At 40.2% G+C, this 18457-nt stretch overlaps 1 protein-coding gene across 7 annotated transcripts in view; it reads left to right on the top strand.

Moving 5' to 3' along the window:
* The window catches only part of LOC106884301 (nucleoprotein TPR), a 206099-nt gene that overhangs the window by 62402 nt on the left and 125240 nt on the right, over positions 1 to 18457 (top strand). For all 7 annotated transcript variants that reach the window (XM_089355144.1, XM_089355147.1, XM_089355146.1 and 4 more), the window contains exons 19-22: positions 2938 to 2997; positions 7134 to 7351; positions 7975 to 8053; positions 10377 to 10520. In XM_089355144.1, coding sequence (XP_089211270.1) covers positions 2938 to 2997; positions 7134 to 7351; positions 7975 to 8053; positions 10377 to 10520 — 501 coding nt within the window. The remainder of the gene's footprint in view (positions 1 to 2937; positions 2998 to 7133; positions 7352 to 7974; positions 8054 to 10376; positions 10521 to 18457) is intronic.

The raw sequence follows: 18457 nt of genomic DNA on the forward strand, positions 1-18457 counted from the left end.
ATAAATAAATATATGTATATATATATATATATATATATACACATATATGTGTGTGTATGTACATATGTATATATATATATATATATATATATATACACATATATGTGTGTGTATGTACATATGTATATATATATATATATATATACATATATGTGTGTGTATGTACATATGTATATATATACATATATATATATATGCGCAGGGGTGGCTGTGTGGTAAGTAGCTTGCTTACCAACCACATGGTTCTGGGTTCAGTCCCACTGCGTGGCATCTTGGGCAAATGTCTTCTATTATAGCCTCGGGCCGACCAAAGCCTTGTGAGTGGATTTGGTAGACGGAAACTGAAAGAAGCCTGTCGTGTATATATATATATATATATATATATATATATATATATATATATATATATATATGTGTTTGTGTGTCTGTCTTTGTCCCCCTAGCATTGCTTGACAAACGATGCTGGTGTGTTTATGTCCCCGTCACTTAGCGGTTTGGCAAAAGAGACCGATGGAATAAGTACTAGGCTTCCAAAGAATAAGTCCTGGGGTCGATTTGCTCAACTAAAGGTGGTGCTCCAGCATGGCCGCAGTCAAATGACTGAAACAAGTAAGAGTAAAGAGTATGTATGTATATATTATATATATATATGTATGTACGTATGTATATATATATGTATATATATATACATATACATATGTACATACACACGCATACATACATACATATGCATACACACATTCATGTATATGTGCATGTACATACTTACAACAAAATTAGTTATTAGTAGGTGTAGTACAATATTCTTTTTAGAGAATGCTTAAAAAGAGGAAGAGAAATAACAGTATAATTGAAGAAAATAATGGAGTTTGAGAGGGTACAGTTTTTCAGAACTGAAAATGCACATAAAAGGAGAAATACATATATATACATGCAGTCAAATATAGGTATATACATACACACACACACATATTTCATGCGTTAGGTAAGGTGTATTCCTGCAGTGGTTCGTGTTGTCTTTGCATATAAATAAATGTATGAATGAACAAACGAACACACTTAGATAGACATATACATAAATATATGTTGTGTTTACAGTTGAGGGTCTAAAATCATGGTTCTCATTATGAGGTGAAAGTTTATATCAATAGTTATGATAGCAGTTTGTACTAAATTACTAAACGCATTAAATCTCCTGGTAGTTAACAAGATACTGTATTATCTTCCGTTATTTTTTCCATTATTTTATAGTTAAGTTGCTGGATCTCTATAGGTAATGGGTAGGGGGTTGTCGTCATTTCACGTTATCTAATTGGTCAGCTAATTTATTTGAAAGGCCATGACACTGCTATGATTAGTTAGTGGTTAACAGATAACATAAACAAATTATATAAAAATTATATATCCATCAAAACATAGAAACAAATAATTCATAGTTAACTATGAGAGTAAAAATTGATATTGAGACTTGATTTGATTAGATTAAATTAAATTAAATTATATTAAATTAAGAATTATAAAAGTAAAAAGTTGATGAGCATATAGGCTAGTGAGTATAATATAATAGGTTATAGTGATCTGAGAAGGAGATGTGATTTTTAGATTGTTTACAAGAAATAAGGTATTACAAATGTATGAAACCATATATTATAAATGTGGAAACGTGTATATGTCTAATTAGGGGATTAAATGTGCATTTACCAAATCTCTCCAATCTGAACTTTCGCAAATCAGACAAGAAATCAATCCAAAAAGAGATCCCTAGACAGGACTGCCCGAAATATCTCTCCACACCAGATATTGACATGAAACTAGAATATTTGAAGCCTGTCATGCAAAACATATGCCAGAACTATGTCCCAGAACACATGGCCAACACAAAACAGAACAAAATTCCAAGGTAGAGGACGAAGGTTACAAATCGCTTCAACCAACATTCCAAAAGTAGTGAAAGGTCCCTCCTAGAAACAACTCTGGTGGAGATTGAAAAAAGCCTGCAACAATCCTATGTGAGAGAGAGAGAGCAAACAAACTGGAAAAGTCAAATACAAAAGGGCGTTACTTTTGCCACACACTGTATATTGTATATGCATTATATGTATATACTAGCTGAGGTACCCAGTAATAAATTAACGTTAAAAAGATGTCTGTTTATAGCCATGAAATATTTTGCACTAAATTTCAACATTTTTCTAAAATTTAAAATCTATATTAATGGGTAGGACCAATTTGATGAAGAAATGAGCAGAGTCTCATAGTAAACCCATGTCATCATTTTTGTGCATATGTATAAAATGGTGAAATTTTACACTTTGGGGCAGATTTTGTCAAATTGATGTCATGATGGCTAGTGTGCAAAATGCCTACGTTTACCTACTCAAAACCTGAAACGCTGTGCAATTTAAACAATGAATTGAAATAAGATTTTGCAAATGAAAACAATTTGCATTGACATGAAGAAGTAGCAAATGCTAAATAGATTACCATTAATAAGCTTTCTGTTTGATGTCATGATGGCTAGTGCAAAAAATGCTGAAATTTTATGACTTTTGAAAAATCGATGCTGATTAAAAATTGATTTTATAAAAATTCCAAATGCGTAAGTGAACCCATGGGCATAAGCCCTACACATGTGTCAAGTTTCATCAAGGTCTGTTGGATAGTCTCAGAGGAGTTAAAGTAACAACAAATTCACAAACACAATCTTGCCATTTATTATTGTAGATATATTGTATATATATATATATATATATATATATATATATATATATATATATATATATACATACATACATACATACATACATACATACATACATACACACTTATATATATATGTACATATCTATGTGTTCTTTCATGTACTAAATACACATGCAGGGCTTTGTGCTTGTTAAATGAAGGTTACTAATTTTCTTTTACTTTCTTTCTATCCAGGTGGAATCCATTATTCGACAAAGAGATATGTACCGAGTTCTGTATCAGGAATCTACTCAGGTAAGCTTTTACCAGAATAAGTGATCATTACCTTAAGTGGAATAAACAATAAGTGAAAGTAAAATTTTAATTTTTAATGACTTGGGTTATCATCATCATTATCAAGAGATAGAAAAATAGAAATAAGAAATGTATTGCTGAAATACATGCATAAAACAGATTTTTGTAATATTTGCTCTTATTCCTTGAAACTTATTTCATGTGACACTGTTTTCCGGTGCAGAGAAATCCATTTGTTTTGGACATCTATGCTGAAAAGAGTTTCTTGCTGATTAATTAACAGGAATGGAAGACTTAAAAAATAGCTATGTTCTACCAGTTACAATAGGCCAGTCTCTTCACAGCTCTGCAACTCTTTATTTAAATTCCAGGCACTTCAAAATTGGACTATGGCCAAGAATATATGTACAAACCAACTCACTTCAGTTGTAATTAGTACCAGTTATCTAACATGTTCAAACACAGCACCTGATCTGTAGCCTAGACCAGGGCTGTAATGTACACAAATACCCCACCTAACCTATAACTTGGCAGTTTAGTGTAATATATGCCAAATCACTTGTCTGTAAAACCAACCTATAATTTGGGCCACTATAGAACAAACGTATTTTAACACCTCGCCACACAGAATACAAATCAGATGTTCAGATAAGCAACTTTGTTTTCCAACCTTGCACAGTTTGGCTGCTGAAAACTGTTGGTTATAGCTCTAGTTAAGAATGCAAATGCCCAATTCTATCTCATTAGCATCATTACTATTCTTTCACACTGGCAGCCTGAGTTTTTGCTGTTTCGCGATGCACCTGCCCTTCCCACCCCACCACCTGTACTGAAAGACTTTATCCTCTGACTTCTATTGGATGTCTTTCCCATGAACACCTCCAAAGGCTTAATGTTCCCCCATCCATATTTAGGGTTTTATCTCCTTTGTAATGTAATGATGATGTAGCACATAAACATGATGGTGTACTGTATGCAGGCTGAAGGCTGTTGTATGATTGTGAATTCTGCCAAATGCGAGCTTTCTTTACAGGTACATGACATGACTGTCTCCTATCTCATGGTCTTGCGGGCCCACACCCTCAGAGCTGGTATGCTTAATGATGGCACACTGAAAGGTAGATCTGGTGAGATTGTTGAAATACTTCAACGAGACGTGTAGATTTGAGCTGCATCCAAGAAGTAAGATGGAGAGGAAGTTCTGCTAGATTCCTTACAGGCAAAGAACATAGGTATAAGATTTTCTGGGCAGGGAACACTGATGGGGTCGGGGACGTGGGCATACTTCTTGCGGAGAAATGGGTTGATAAGGCAATCGAGGTAGTCAGAGTCTGTGATAGAATACTTAAGCTTAGACTAGTGCTGCAACATGGATTAGCAACCATTATCTTGGCCTATGCCCCTCAGCCAGGGCTACCTGATGAACAGAAAGACTGATTTTATGACACCCTCTTGCAGACTACCAAACTTTGTGGCTTGGCGACTTCAATGGGCATGTTGGACAATATGTAGCGGGCTTCCATGGTATACATAGAGGCTATGGTTTTGGTTCCCGCAATAAGGAGAGAATCAGGCTGCTGGAGTTCTACGATGCAAATGATTTTACAGTTTCTAATACTAACTTCAGGAAACCTCCCAGTCTGACGACGATGGTGACAAACCACCCCGCCATCCAACAAAATCTACTTTATGTTGATTCTTTTTAATTAATCATTTACCGATCTGGTGGACATGCTAGTCATTGACTACATCCTCGCCAGGAAGCAGGAAAGATGGCTACTTATAAATGCAAGAACCTTCCTAGGGGAAGAATGCAACCCGCAACATAGACTAGTAGTTAGCGACTTCAGGATTAGGGCTAAATGGATGACCATTGAGAAGCAGGGTCTGGAAGCTTAAGGATCCTGTGAATGGACAGAGATTTAGTGATGTATTACTCAAAGCTTTTGACGAAATAGAGGTGGATATAGCATCACATGATATGGAAGACAACTGGAGGTTCCTACGGGACAACCTGGTGAGGGCTACTGACCAGATCTGTGGATGGTGCAAAGTCCCCTCTCAACCAAAGATAATGTGGTGGTGGAAAAATATAGTTGGCAGGGCCATTAGGGAAAAGAAACAGGCATGGAAGGACTGGAAGAACAGTGGTAGCAGGGAATTATATCAGATTGCAAGAAGGGAAGCTAGGCAACAGGCTTACTTAGCCAGAGGAGAAGCAGATAAGAAAAAATTTGCCAATGTTCTGCATCGTGAGGACCAAATACTTGAAGTGTTTCATGGGTTAGGGTTAAATATAGCACTGATGCTATATTTCTAGTAAGACAGCTGTAGGAGAAATACTTAGCCAAAGATAAACTTCTGTACCTGGCTTTTGTTGACATGGTGAAAGCCTTTGACAGGGTCCTCCGATCCCTTATCTGGTGATCAATGGGAAAACTAGGTATAGATAAATGGTTCATGAGAGCTGTACAAGTCATGTACTGGGATGCTGTCAGTAAGGTGAGGGATGACAACGAGCATAGCGAAAAATTCCAGGTAGGGGTACAGGTCCACCAAGGATCAGTCCTCAGCCCTCTCTTATTCATCATAGTCCTCCAGGCAATAACAAAGGAATTCAAGACCAGCTAACCCTGGGAGCTCCTCTATGCTGATGACCTTGCTCTAATAGCTGAGTCACTATCAGAACTAGAGAAGTTTCAGGTGTGGAAGCAAGGTCTAGAATAGAAGGGCCCTAAGGTTAACCTACCAAAAACCAAAGTCTTAGTAAGTAGGAAGACAGACAAATCACAAATCCTTTCAGATAAATGGCCCTGCTTGATCTGTAGAAAAGGCATAGGTAGAAACTCCATAGAATGTACCCAGTGTAAGCTATGGATACATAAGAGGTGCAACAGTATCAAAGGAAGGCTAACTGGGAAGATAGTTTTTGTGTGGCAAATGCTCATGGGCAATAAACACTGAAAATGTGCAGAAAACAGCTTCTGTCACATGCCATGGGGATAGGCAACCAAGTCAGTATCAGGGCTGGATGCTCTGAGAGTGTAGCTGCCAGAATAAGAATAGCATGGGCAAAGTTCAGAGATCTCCTACCTCTGCTTCTGACAACAGGCCTGTCACTAAGAGTAAAATGTAGGCTGTATGACACAAGTGTGTGAACAACCATGCTACATGGCAGTGAAACATGGGCCGTGACAGCTGAGGACATGCGTAAGCATTGCAAGAAATGAAGCTAGTATGCTCCGCTGGATGTGTAATGTCAGTGTGCATATACGATAGTGTGTGAGCACCCTGGGAAAAAGTTAGACCTAAGGAGCATCAGATGTGGTGTGTAAAAGAGACAACTGCGTCGGTATGGTCATGTGTTGCATATGGATGGGGACAGCTGTGTGAAAAAGTGTCGCAGGCTAGCAGTAGAGGGAACCTGTGGAAGGGGTGGAGCCAGGAAGACCTGGGATGAGGTGGTGAAGCATTTCAAATGACAAGTGACCGAGACCTGGCAAGCCAAGTGAGACTGTAACCGTGGCCTATACCAGTGCAGCATAACCAGCCCATTTAAGAGTGCCCTGCAATCATTGGGCAATAAACTGTGCCTGTGAAGACTTGTTGAGTGAAGTAAAGTCATTGTCCTGGCCAATGTTAGTACCACCTGATTGGCACCCGTGCCAGTGGCATGTAAGAAGCACCATTTGAGTGTGGTCGATGCCAGTGCTGCTTGTTTGGTCCCGTGCCTGTGGCATGTGACAAACAATATTTGCGTGTGGTTGTTGCCAGTGCCACCTGACTGGCTCCTGTGCTGGTGGTATGTAAAAAGCACCATTCGAGTGTGGTCGATGCCAGTGCAGCTGACAAGCACCCACTACATTCTTGGAGTGGTTGGCATTAAGAGAAGCATCCAGCTGTAGAAGGGCGTCCAAATCAGATTTGAGCCTTCTGGCTTGCCAGCCCTCAGTCAAACTGTCCAACCCATGCAAGCATGGAAAGCGGATGTTAAATAACGACAATGATGGTGACAAACCACCCCGCCATCCAACAAAATCTACTTTATGTTGATTCTTTTTAATTAATCTCACCAATTACTTCATTATACTGTCCATTACATGTCCGTTATACTGTCCTTTATTTATACATATTAGGTTTCAAATGTCCAGACAGCAACACCAGTACGAGGACATGGCCGAGGCAGTTACAGGGCACGTGGAAAGTACCAGCAGACTCCTCAGAGCATGCCTGCTACCCCTTTTAACCCTTTTAGTCCTAATAAGGACAAAGAACTGGAAGACATGAAGATGGCCCTCCAAGAACTGCAAACAGAGTATGCCACTTACAAACGAGAGAAGGGGGAGAATGACAAGTAAACAATTTTTTTGCTAAATTTTTCTTGTTGTATATTAGAACAGATTGGTAAGTGAATAAGTTCATTGATGTCTTGGTGGTGAATGGACATGTGGTCTCTGCTATGATGCAAAATCTTCTAAAATTTTAGCTACGCCTGTTCAATTTTCGGTAATTTAACTGTTGATCATAGATGTTCAGTATGTTGGTAGCCTCTTTAGTAGATAGTGCCTTGATATCTTGGGAATTTTGTGTGAACTATCATGTTACTCAGTTTACTACAGTACTATATTTGTTGTCTCCACAACAGGTATACAGTATCATTTGTAAGCTGTGATATCAAAGACATTCACATCTGAACTACTTAATAGTACAGTTCATTTCAGGTCTTTGAGTCAGTTCACCTCCTCTTTACCATAGCTCTTTCCCTTTTCCTCTCATTTTCCATTCATATATTAAACTACCCTGATGCTTAGCAGGTAAGTTTTTTTCAGTATTTAATCAAAAGTTCAACACTGTAAAGTATAGTGCCAATCTTGCAGTACAAAACCACCATTTTTGAGCCCATTCACCCATTCAGTAACTTCCTGCAACTCCCTGGATCTATATCTAAGCATTGCATTTTACTTACCCTTATTTCAGGATACTGAATGGTCAGCTTGAAAAATTACGGGGAGACATTTCTGACATGAGAGTTCAGAACACAAAACTTGCTTCACAGGTAAGTTACACTAATGAGTTAAGGTATTATTATTAAGGCAGCAAACTGGCAGAATTGTTAACTTGCTGGACAAAATGCTGCTATGCATTTTGTTCATCTTTACATACTGAGTGCAAAATCTTTCAAGATAGACTTTGTCTTTCATCCTTTTGGGGGTTGATAAAATAAGTACCAGTTGCACACTGGGGTCAATATAATCAACTAGCCTCCTCCTTCAATGTTTCAGGTCTTGTGCCCACAGTAGAAAGAATTATGATTATTATCGTAGAAATCAGTATTTTTATTTTTTACTGAAATGTATGAGGTCTGATCAATAAGTATCCAGATTGTTGCCATAGTAATGAAGCTAAAGCACACAGATTGAAGTCACTCGGCAAAGATTGATCTTGATCTCTGATGTGCTTTAACGTTCTAGCTCATAACAGTGCTTCGAAGGAAGGTGTGTAATCGTCGCGTTGAGCAGGAAAGAGAAAGCTGTCATGGCGATACCTGCTCAGAAGCCTACGCAAAGTTGCAGAAAGTGTATGAGCTGCACAAAAGTGTAAGAGTGGTTCTGATGTTTCCAAGATGGCCAAAAAAATGTCCATATTGACAAATATTCTCAGAGACCCACAACCAGCAGAACCAAGAAAAACATGACAGATATGCATGAAGCTGTGAGAGGAAATCATCAAATCATCATCCATGAGTTATCAGAGGATGTGGAGATTAGTTACAGTTTAGTTCAGTCCATTATCACTAAAGTTTTGGGTATGAGACGCATCTCTGCCAAGTTTGTGCCAAAACTGCTTTCAGCTGACCAAAATTACACTCTTTGATTGTGTTGAGAACGATGAAAACTTTTTTGAAAACTATGATTAGGCCTCTGAGCAGGTATCACCAAGTTTTTGGGAAAATTTGATGGAGATTCTCTGTTCAACTTACAGTTAATTCTGAGGTTAAATTTACAAACTACACATTTCTCATTAGTGCATGTGGTATTTTTGAAGGAGTACGTCCTACATAATTGTGATCTGAAGGAGCTCCCTGGGTTCTCAATGATCTTGATGTTAAGTTTGGTGTCTTTCTGGGTTTTCCTAAATCTATGTGCTAATTCCCCCATGAGATGTGTTCACTCTGTTTGCTTTGTCACAAATTTTCTATATACTATTTTAATCTTCACTTCAGTATCTAGGATGGGTACCACTGGCATCATTACATTTGTTGTTATCTGATCTCTTTTTGGCTCTCCTGTATACTTGAATCCTGTCTATCTAGTTGTATCCAGAGAATTGTATGCAGTGCATGAAGTTTTGTTTATGTCTCTTTGCTTCATTGAGTTTGTATCGGTGGGGGACATTATTCATTATTCTAAGTCTGCTATTGATATGCAAATTTTCATATTAGAGTGGAGGAGCTGTACTCTGTTGTTTACAGTCTATAACCAAAGTTCAGTAGCAAAGACTGGGAGTCTATTGTTAGGTTGCCTAGTTGGGTAATCTATAGTTACCTTGATACTTTAGTGGATGAAGTTTGCTACATACTGGATGCTCTCCAGTGTGCTCTGCTGTTTCCTCAGTACAGTTACAGAGGATTATCATCATCGTTTAATGTTCATCTTCCATGCTGACATGGGTTGGACAGTTTGAGAGGAGCTGGCCTGTCATCTACATACCTGCGAAATAAACTCACACCACACATATATAAATGATTCACAATACAAATTAATCAAACTTGAACAGGTAAATGAAAAATAAAAACAAGGTAAATTTGAAAAGATATTTATAAATGAAACGCATACACACATACAAAACTTATATTCCTAAAAATGTTCAGATTTCTAGTGTTGTTCCAAGCATGTGTTATACCTCAAACCATCTCTTTTTCCCCATTTATGTTCTGTGCAACAATTCATTTCCACAGTTATTGCTTCAAAGGAAAAATTTTTTAAAAGTGATCTAACAGTTTCTATTCCATGGAGAGACTGTGGTGTGGTTTGATTTAATATCTTCCTTAAAAAAACTAAGAAAAATAATTTTAAAATTCTTACTATATTCTGGTGCAAATTCACTCTTGTTTTATCACTATCAGAACTTTTGACAGTATTGTTTCAGTATAGAGACTTATGAATCACTATAAAAATATCCACTTCTTAATCAACACACACTTTTTATGTTTTTTATATCTTCTTTTGAAACTCACTGCTTGACAACATGAAACTGGTATCCATTTTTCATCCATAGTGAAACATTTCAGAAAATCAAAACAGATAAATCAAATTATAGGCCTATGAATTTTGTTCTATGTTTGACTTCTAAGAGTTTATCTATTTTCATCTTTTAAGCTTGATTTTGCAACTGAACGCTACAAAGTTTTGCAGAATAACTCTGAGTGTTACCGTAAAGAGATCAACATCCTTAAAGAGCAAAATAAGAAGTGCTCTATGCAGTGTGTAGATTTAGAGAAAAATGTTAGCGTCTTGCACTCGGTAAGTTAACCTTTTACTTTTTAATTATCTTTTTAGTTTTTCCATATTATTAACAGAGCAGTTGATCCATTTGAACTTCTTTGTGTGTCTAGTGCATGTGTAGAACTAAAACTGAGTAAGACAGTTATTCAAACACTGTATGAATTGCAGTTTATCTCAATCATTTCAACCAACCAAGTCATTTGCTATCATTCTCTTTTGAAACAACTCATCTGAATATACACAAAATACACACTAACTCAGACAGAAACACAAAACCACTTGCTTCTACTCAGAAACAAACACACAGGGTTACATTGGCACGGTCACAGAAACATAGAACTGCATTGATGCAGTCACAAATTTCTACTCAGAAATACACAGGTCTTCATTGATGGAGTTACAAACTTTCAGAAACACAAAAGATGCATTGATACAGTAACAGAATGAGGTGAATTTGAAAAACATGGCCGCAGTCAAATGACTGAAACGAGTAAAAGAATAAATCAACTTATACATCATACACATCACACTATATTTCTAAAAGTGCTTGGAATCTCTTCCATGTATGTAGGAAACTACAGACTATCTTGTTTTCTTCTTTATGTTCTGTATAATGATTCATTTCCACAGTAATTACTAATAAAGAGGGAGAAAAAAATAATTTAACAGTTTCATTTCAATGGAAAGACTGTGGCTTGGTCTAGTTTCTTCCTAAAAATATGAAAATCAGTTTTTCAAATTCGTACTATATCTTTTCTTATCACTATTGGAATTGTTATCAGGATCATTTCATCATCATCATCATCATCATCGTTTAACGTCCGCTTTCCATGCTAGCATGGGTTGGACGATTTGACTGAGGACTGGTGAAACCGGATGGCAACACCAGGCTCCAGTCTGATTTGGCAGAGTTTCTACAGCTGGATGCCCTTCCTAACGCCAACCACTCAGAGAGTGTAGTGGGTGCTTTTACGTGTCACCCGCACGAAAACGGCCACGCTCGAAATGGTGTCTTTTATGTGCCACCCGCACAAGCCAGTCCAGGGGCACTGGCAACGATCTCGCTCGAAAATCCTACAGGAGCCAGTCAGGCGGTACTGGCAACGGCCACGCTCAAAATGGTGCATCTCATGTGCCACCCGCACAAGAACCAGTCCAGGGGCACTGGCAACGATCTTACTTGGCTTGCCGGGTCTTCTCACGCACAGCCCATTTCCAAAGGTCTCGGTCCGTAGTCATCGCCTCGGTGAGGCCCAATGTACGAAGGTCTTGCCTCACCACCTCAGCCCAGGTCTTCCTGGGCCTACCTCTTCCACGGGTTCCCTCAACTGTTAGGGTGTGGCACTTTTTCACGCAGCTATCCTCCTCCATTCTCACCACATGTCCATACCAGCGCAATCGTCTCTCTTGCACGCCACAACTGATGCTTCTAATGTTCAGCTTTTCTCTCAAGATACTTACACTCTGACGGGTATTCACATTGACATTACACATCCAACGGAGCATACTGGCTTCATTCCTTGCGAGCTTACGTATGTCCTCAGCAGTTACAGCCCATGTTTCACTGCCATGTAGCATGGTTGTTCGTACGCATGCGTCATACAGTCTGCCTTTTACTCTGAGTGAGAGTCCCTTTGTCGCCAGCAGGGGTAAGAGCTCTCTAAACTTTGCCCAGGCTATTCTTATTCTAGCAGCTACACTTTCAGCGCACCCACCCCCACTACTAACTTGGTCGCCCAGATAGCGGAAGCTATCGACTACCTCTAGTTTTTCACCCTGGAATGAGATAGAAGTTGTTTCCTGTTTGTTTGCAGTCTTTATTGCACCTGAACATCTGCCACAAACAAAAACTAACTTGCTAGTTAACCTGCCTTTGATGTTGCTGCACCTCTTATGTGTCCATAGCTTGCACCGGGTACATCTTATAGAGTTACTACCTACTCCTTTTCTACATACTGAGCAGGGCCATCTACCTGAAGGGGTTTGTGTTTTATCTACCTTCCTACTTATTAGGATTTTGGTTTTAGCTAGGTTGACTCTAAGGCCCTTCAATTCTAGACCTTGCTTCCACACCTGAAACTTCTCCTCTAGTTCTGATAGTGACTCCGCAATTAGGGCAAGGTCATCAGCATAGAGGAGCTCCCAGGGGCAACCTGTCTTGAACTCCTCTGTGATTGCCTGGAGGACTATGGTAAATAATAGGGGGCTGAGGACGGAACCTTGGTGGACCCCTACCTCTACCCGGAATTCATTGCTGTACTCATTTCCAACCCTCACCTTACTGGCCGCATCTCTGTACATGGCTCGCACAGCTCTCACTAGCCATTCTTCTATCCCAAGTTTCCTCATTGACCACCAGATAAGGGATCGGGGGACCCTGTCAAAGGCTTTCTCCATGTCAACGAAAGCCAGGTACAGAGGTTTATCCTTGGCTAGGTATTTCTCTTGCAACTGTCTCACTAGAAATAAGGCATCAGTAGTGCTTTTACCTGGCACGAACCCAAACTGCATCTCATCTAAATTGATTCGCTCCCTAATTAGTTGGGCTATGACCCTCTCTGTAACTTTCATAACCTGATCTAACAGCTTGATGCCTCTGTAATTATTTGTATCTAAAGCGTCCCCTTTACCTTTGTAGCAGTTGACTATGATGCTGCTACACCAGTCATAGGGTATGACTCCTTCGTGTATCACCTGGTTCGTAATACGGGTGACTAGGCTATAGCCAACACTGCCAGATATTTTGAGCATCTCTGCAGTGATTCCTGATGGGCCGGGGGCTTTCCCGGTCTTCATACTCTTAATTGCTTTATCTACCCTGGTACTATCAACTCGGATAGCTGGTCCCTCTATTGGGTCGACATAAGGCAGGCTCTCTTTCTCCCATTCATTCTCTTTATTAAGCAATCTATCGTAGTGGCATCTCCAGACCTCTTTCTTTGCATCCTCATTTAATGCAAGCGTACCATCATCCATGCGAACACATTTCTCTCCTACAACATCACTATTCTCTCTCCTACACTGTCTTGCAACCCGAAATACCTCGAGTCTTTGGTCCTCACGGCGCAGAACATTGGCAAATCTTTCCTTATCTGCTTCCCCTCTGGCTAAATAAACCTGTCGCCTAGCCTCCCTTCTGGCACATTGGTACAATTCCCTGCTACCACCGTTCTTCCAGTCCTTCCAAGCTTGTTTCTTTTGTCTAATAGCCCTGTCTACCTCCTTGTTCCACCACCACGTTACTCTGGGTTGGGAGGGGACCTTACACCACCCACAAATCTGGTCGGTGGCTTTCAACAGGTTGTCCCGCAGAAATCTCCAATTGTCTTCCACGTTGTATGATGCTATATCCCCTTCTATTTCGTTAAATGCTTCAAGTAACTTGTCTCTAAGTCTCTGTCCGTTTGCAGGGTCTTTAAGCTTCCACACCCTTCTTCTCCAAGCCTGTCTAATTCTGGGCACCCATTTTGCCTTGATCCCAAAGTCGCTAACTACTAATCTATGTTGTGGGGTACATTCTTCGCCAGGGTAGGTTTTGGCATTTATAAGCCGCCCTCTTTCCCTATTTCTGGCGAGGATGTAGTCGATTTGGCTAGAGTGTCTGCCGGAGCGGTAGGTGACTAGGTGACTGGCAGGTTTCCTGAAGTTGGTATTGCAGACTATAAGATTGGTTGCATCACAGAACTCCAGCAGTCTGGTTCCCTCCTCGTTGCGGGAACCGAAGCCATAGCCTCCATGTATGCCATGGAAGCCCCCAGCACGACGTCCGACATGACCGTTGAAGTCTCCAGCCACAAAGAGAAGGTCCCTGTCACTCGTCGACGAGGTAGTTTGCAAGAGGGTGTCATAGAATTGGTCTTTCAGACCATCTGGTAGCCCAGGTTGAGGTGCATAGGCTGAGATGACAGTAGCTAATCTATGATGAAGCACTAGTCTGATCTTAAGTACTCTGTCACTTACTCTAACGACCTCGATTACCTTATCCACCCATTTCTCCGCTAGAAGTATTCCTACGCCCCCGACCCCGTCAGTGTTCCCTGCCCAGAAAATCTTGTACCTGTGTTCTTTGCCTGTGAGGAACCTTGCAGAACCTCCTCTCCATCTTACTTCCTGGATGCAGCACATATCTACGCATCTCCGTTCAAGCATCTCAACAATTTCACCAGATCTACCTTTCAGCGTGCCGACGTTGAGAGTGCCAATCCTAACAGTATGGGTGTTGGGGGTGTGGGCCTGTAGCCTGGGAAGAGGAAAAGCAGTGTCGTGTACCTGAAAAGAAAACTTGCAATTGGAAGAATTCATAAGCAAAACATTACCTACAACCTGCAAACATTTCTCAACCTTAATGCGCTACCCAAAGGTAGGGGAGAGGATGGCCAAGGCCACTAGATGGGTTCTGGGAGACAGCCGAGGTTGACAGGATGACAAAGGGATGAACTTCCGGTGGAGGGGGCGGGATGACAGAGGAATGAACTTCCGGTGGAGGGGGTGGGATGACAGAGGAATGAACTTCCGGTGGAGGGGGTGGGATGACAGAGGAATGAACTTCCGGTGGAGGGGTGGGATGACAGAGGAATGAACTTCCGGTGGAGGGGTGGGATGACAGAGGAATGAACTTCCGGTGGAGGGGTGGGATGACAGAGGAATGAACTTCCGGTGGAGGGGGTGGGATGACAGAGGAATGAACTTCCGGTGGAGGGGGCGGGATGACAGAGAAATGAACTTCCGGTGGAGGGGGTGGGATGGCAGAGGAATGAACTTCCGGTGGAGGGGGTGCGATGACAGAGGAATGAACTTCCGGTGGAGGGGGTGGGATGACAGAGGAATGAACTTCCGGTGGAGGGGTGGGATGACAGGGGAATGAACTTCCGGTGGAGGGGGGGTGGCAGAGGAATGAACTTCCGGTGGAGGTGGTGGGATGACAGAGGAATGAACTTCCGGTGGAGGGGGTGGGATGGCAGAGGAATGAACTTCCGGTGGAGGGGGTGGGATGACAGAGGAATGAAACTTCCGGTGGAGGGGGTGGGATGACAGAGGAATGACAGACGAATGAACTTCCGGTGGAGGGGGTGGGAGGGCGGGTTACCGCCAGCGAGTAGAGAGGGCTCTTAATTGTAGATTTTAAATATTTGAGAGACAACAATGCATAAATCGTAATTTTTTTAAAAGAGCAATGAATTCTGGGTGATTAGAATATAACGTAGCATGAATTTAGGAAGCTTAGAAAATGAATAAGCATGAATTTAAGACAACAACTGAATTCAATTGAATTTCATGGAGAGAAACAAGAAAGCGCAAGGTATTGAGATGTTTGAGGCCGTAAATAAATAAAAATCTCTATCTTATCTGCATCTTGGGTATTTCGTCGTAGTACGTCAGCTAGATAATTTAGAATGGGTTTCTCATTTATATATAGCCAGAACCTGAAGACCTTAAAGGAAAAACTACGAAGGGGGAGAGAGAGGATGGAGGGGTAGACAGAGGCATGGCGGGAGAAAAGATCATCATCATCATCATCATATATATATATATAAAGAGAGAGAGAGAGAGAGAGAGGGAGAGGGGGGACCAGTCAAGCAGCACATCACGCTGTAATTCTTGGGCTGAGAAATCAACACTTAAAAGCCATAATTTTAAGGAGCGATAAGAATTTTTGAATAAAGGAAAATGGGTAGTGGTGGTGGGTAGGTACCGCCAGCGAGTAGAGAGGGCTCTTAATTGTAGATTTTAAATATTTGAGAGACAACAATGCATAAATCGTAATTTTTTTAAAAGAGCAATGAATTCTGGGTGATTAGAATATAACGTAGCATGAATTTAGGAAGCTTAGAAAATGAATAAGCATGAATTTAAGACAACAACTGAATTCAATTGAATTTCATGGAGAGAAACAAGAAAGCGCAAGGTATTGAGATGTTTGAGGCCGTAAATAAATAAAAATCTCTATCTTATCTGCATCTTGGGTATTTCGTCGTAGTACGTCAGCTAGATAATTTAGAATGGGTTTCTCATTTATATATAGCCAGAACCTGAAGACCTTAAAGGAAAAACTACGAAGGGGGAGAGAGAGGATGGAGGGGTAGACAGAGGCATGGCGGGAGAAAAGATCATCATCATCATCATCATATATATATATATAAAGAGAGAGAGAGAGAGAGAGAGGGAGAGGGGGGACCAGTCAAGCAGCACATCACGCTGTAATTCTTGGGCTGAGAAATCAACACTTAAAAGCCATAATTTTAAGGAGCGATAAGAATTTTTGAATAAAGGAAAATGGGTAGTGGTGGTGGGTAGGTACCGCCAGCGAGTAGAGAGGGCTCTTAATTGTAGATTTTAAATATTTGAGAGACAACAATGCATAAATCGTAATTTTTTTAAAAGAGCAATGAATTCTGGGTGATTAGAATATAACGTAGCATGAATTTAGGAAGCTTAGAAAATGAATAAGCATGAATTTAAGACAACAACTGAATTCAATTGAATTTCATGGAGAGAAACAAGAAAGCGCAAGGTATTGAGATGTTTGAGGCCGTAAATAAATAAAAATCTCTATCTTATCTGCATCTTGGGTATTTCGTCGTAGTACGTCAGCTAGATAATTTAGAATGGGTTTCTCATTTATATATAGCCAGAACCTGAAGACCTTAAAGGAAAAACTACGAAGGGGGAGAGAGAGGATGGAGGGGTAGACAGAGGCATGGCGGGAGAAAAGATCATCATCATCATCATCATATATATATATATAAAGAGAGAGAGAGAGAGAGAGAGGGAGAGGGGGGACCAGTCAAGCAGCACATCACGCTGTAATTCTTGGGCTGAGAAATCAACACTTAAAAGCCATAATTTTAAGGAGCGATAAGAATTTTTGAATAAAGGAAAATGGGTAGTGGTGGTGGGTAGGTACCGCCAGCGAGTAGAGAGGGCTCTTAATTGTAGATTTTAAATATTTGAGAGACAACAATGCATAAATCGTAATTTTTTTAAAAGAGCAATGAATTCTGGGTGATTAGAATATAACGTAGCATGAATTTAGGAAGCTTAGAAAATGAATAAGCATGAATTTAAGACAACAACTGAATTCAATTGAATTTCATGGAGAGAAACAAGAAAGCGCAAGGTATTGAGATGTTTGAGGCCGTAAATAAATAAAAATCTCTATCTTATCTGCATCTTGGGTATTTCGTCGTAGTACGTCAGCTAGATAATTTAGAATGGGTTTCTCATTTATATATAGCCAGAACCTGAAGACCTTAAAGGAAAAACTACGAAGGGGGAGAGAGAGGATGGAGGGGTAGACAGAGGCATGGCGGGAGAAAAGATCATCATCATCATCATCATATATATATATATAAAGAGAGAGAGAGAGAGAGAGAGGGAGAGGGGGGACCAGTCAAGCAGCACATCACGCTGTAATTCTTGGGCTGAGAAATCAACACTTAAAAGCCATAATTTTAAGGAGCGATAAGAATTTTTGAATAAAGGAAAATGGGTAGTGGTGGTGGGTAGGTACCGCCAGCGAGTAGAGAGGGCTCTTAATTGTAGATTTTAAATATTTGAGAGACAACAATGCATAAATCGTAATTTTTTTAAAAGAGCAATGAATTCTGGGTGATTAGAATATAACGTAGCATGAATTTAGGAAGCTTAGAAAATGAATAAGCATGAATTTAAGACAACAACTGAATTCAATTGAATTTCATGGAGAGAAACAAGAAAGCGCAAGGTATTGAGATGTTTGAGGCCGTAAATAAATAAAAATCTCTATCTTATCTGCATCTTGGGTATTTCGTCGTAGTACGTCAGCTAGATAATTTAGAATGGGTTTCTCATTTATATATAGCCAGAACCTGAAGACCTTAAAGGAAAAACTACGAAGGGGGAGAGAGAGGATGGAGGGGTAGACAGAGGCATGGCGGGAGAAAAGATCATCATCATCATCATCATATATATATATA

The sequence above is a fragment of the Octopus bimaculoides genome, chromosome 7, assembly GCF_046866305.1.
Source record: "Octopus bimaculoides isolate indiv1 chromosome 7, ASM4686630v1, whole genome shotgun sequence".
Taxonomy (NCBI): Eukaryota; Metazoa; Mollusca; class Cephalopoda; order Octopoda; family Octopodidae; genus Octopus; species Octopus bimaculoides.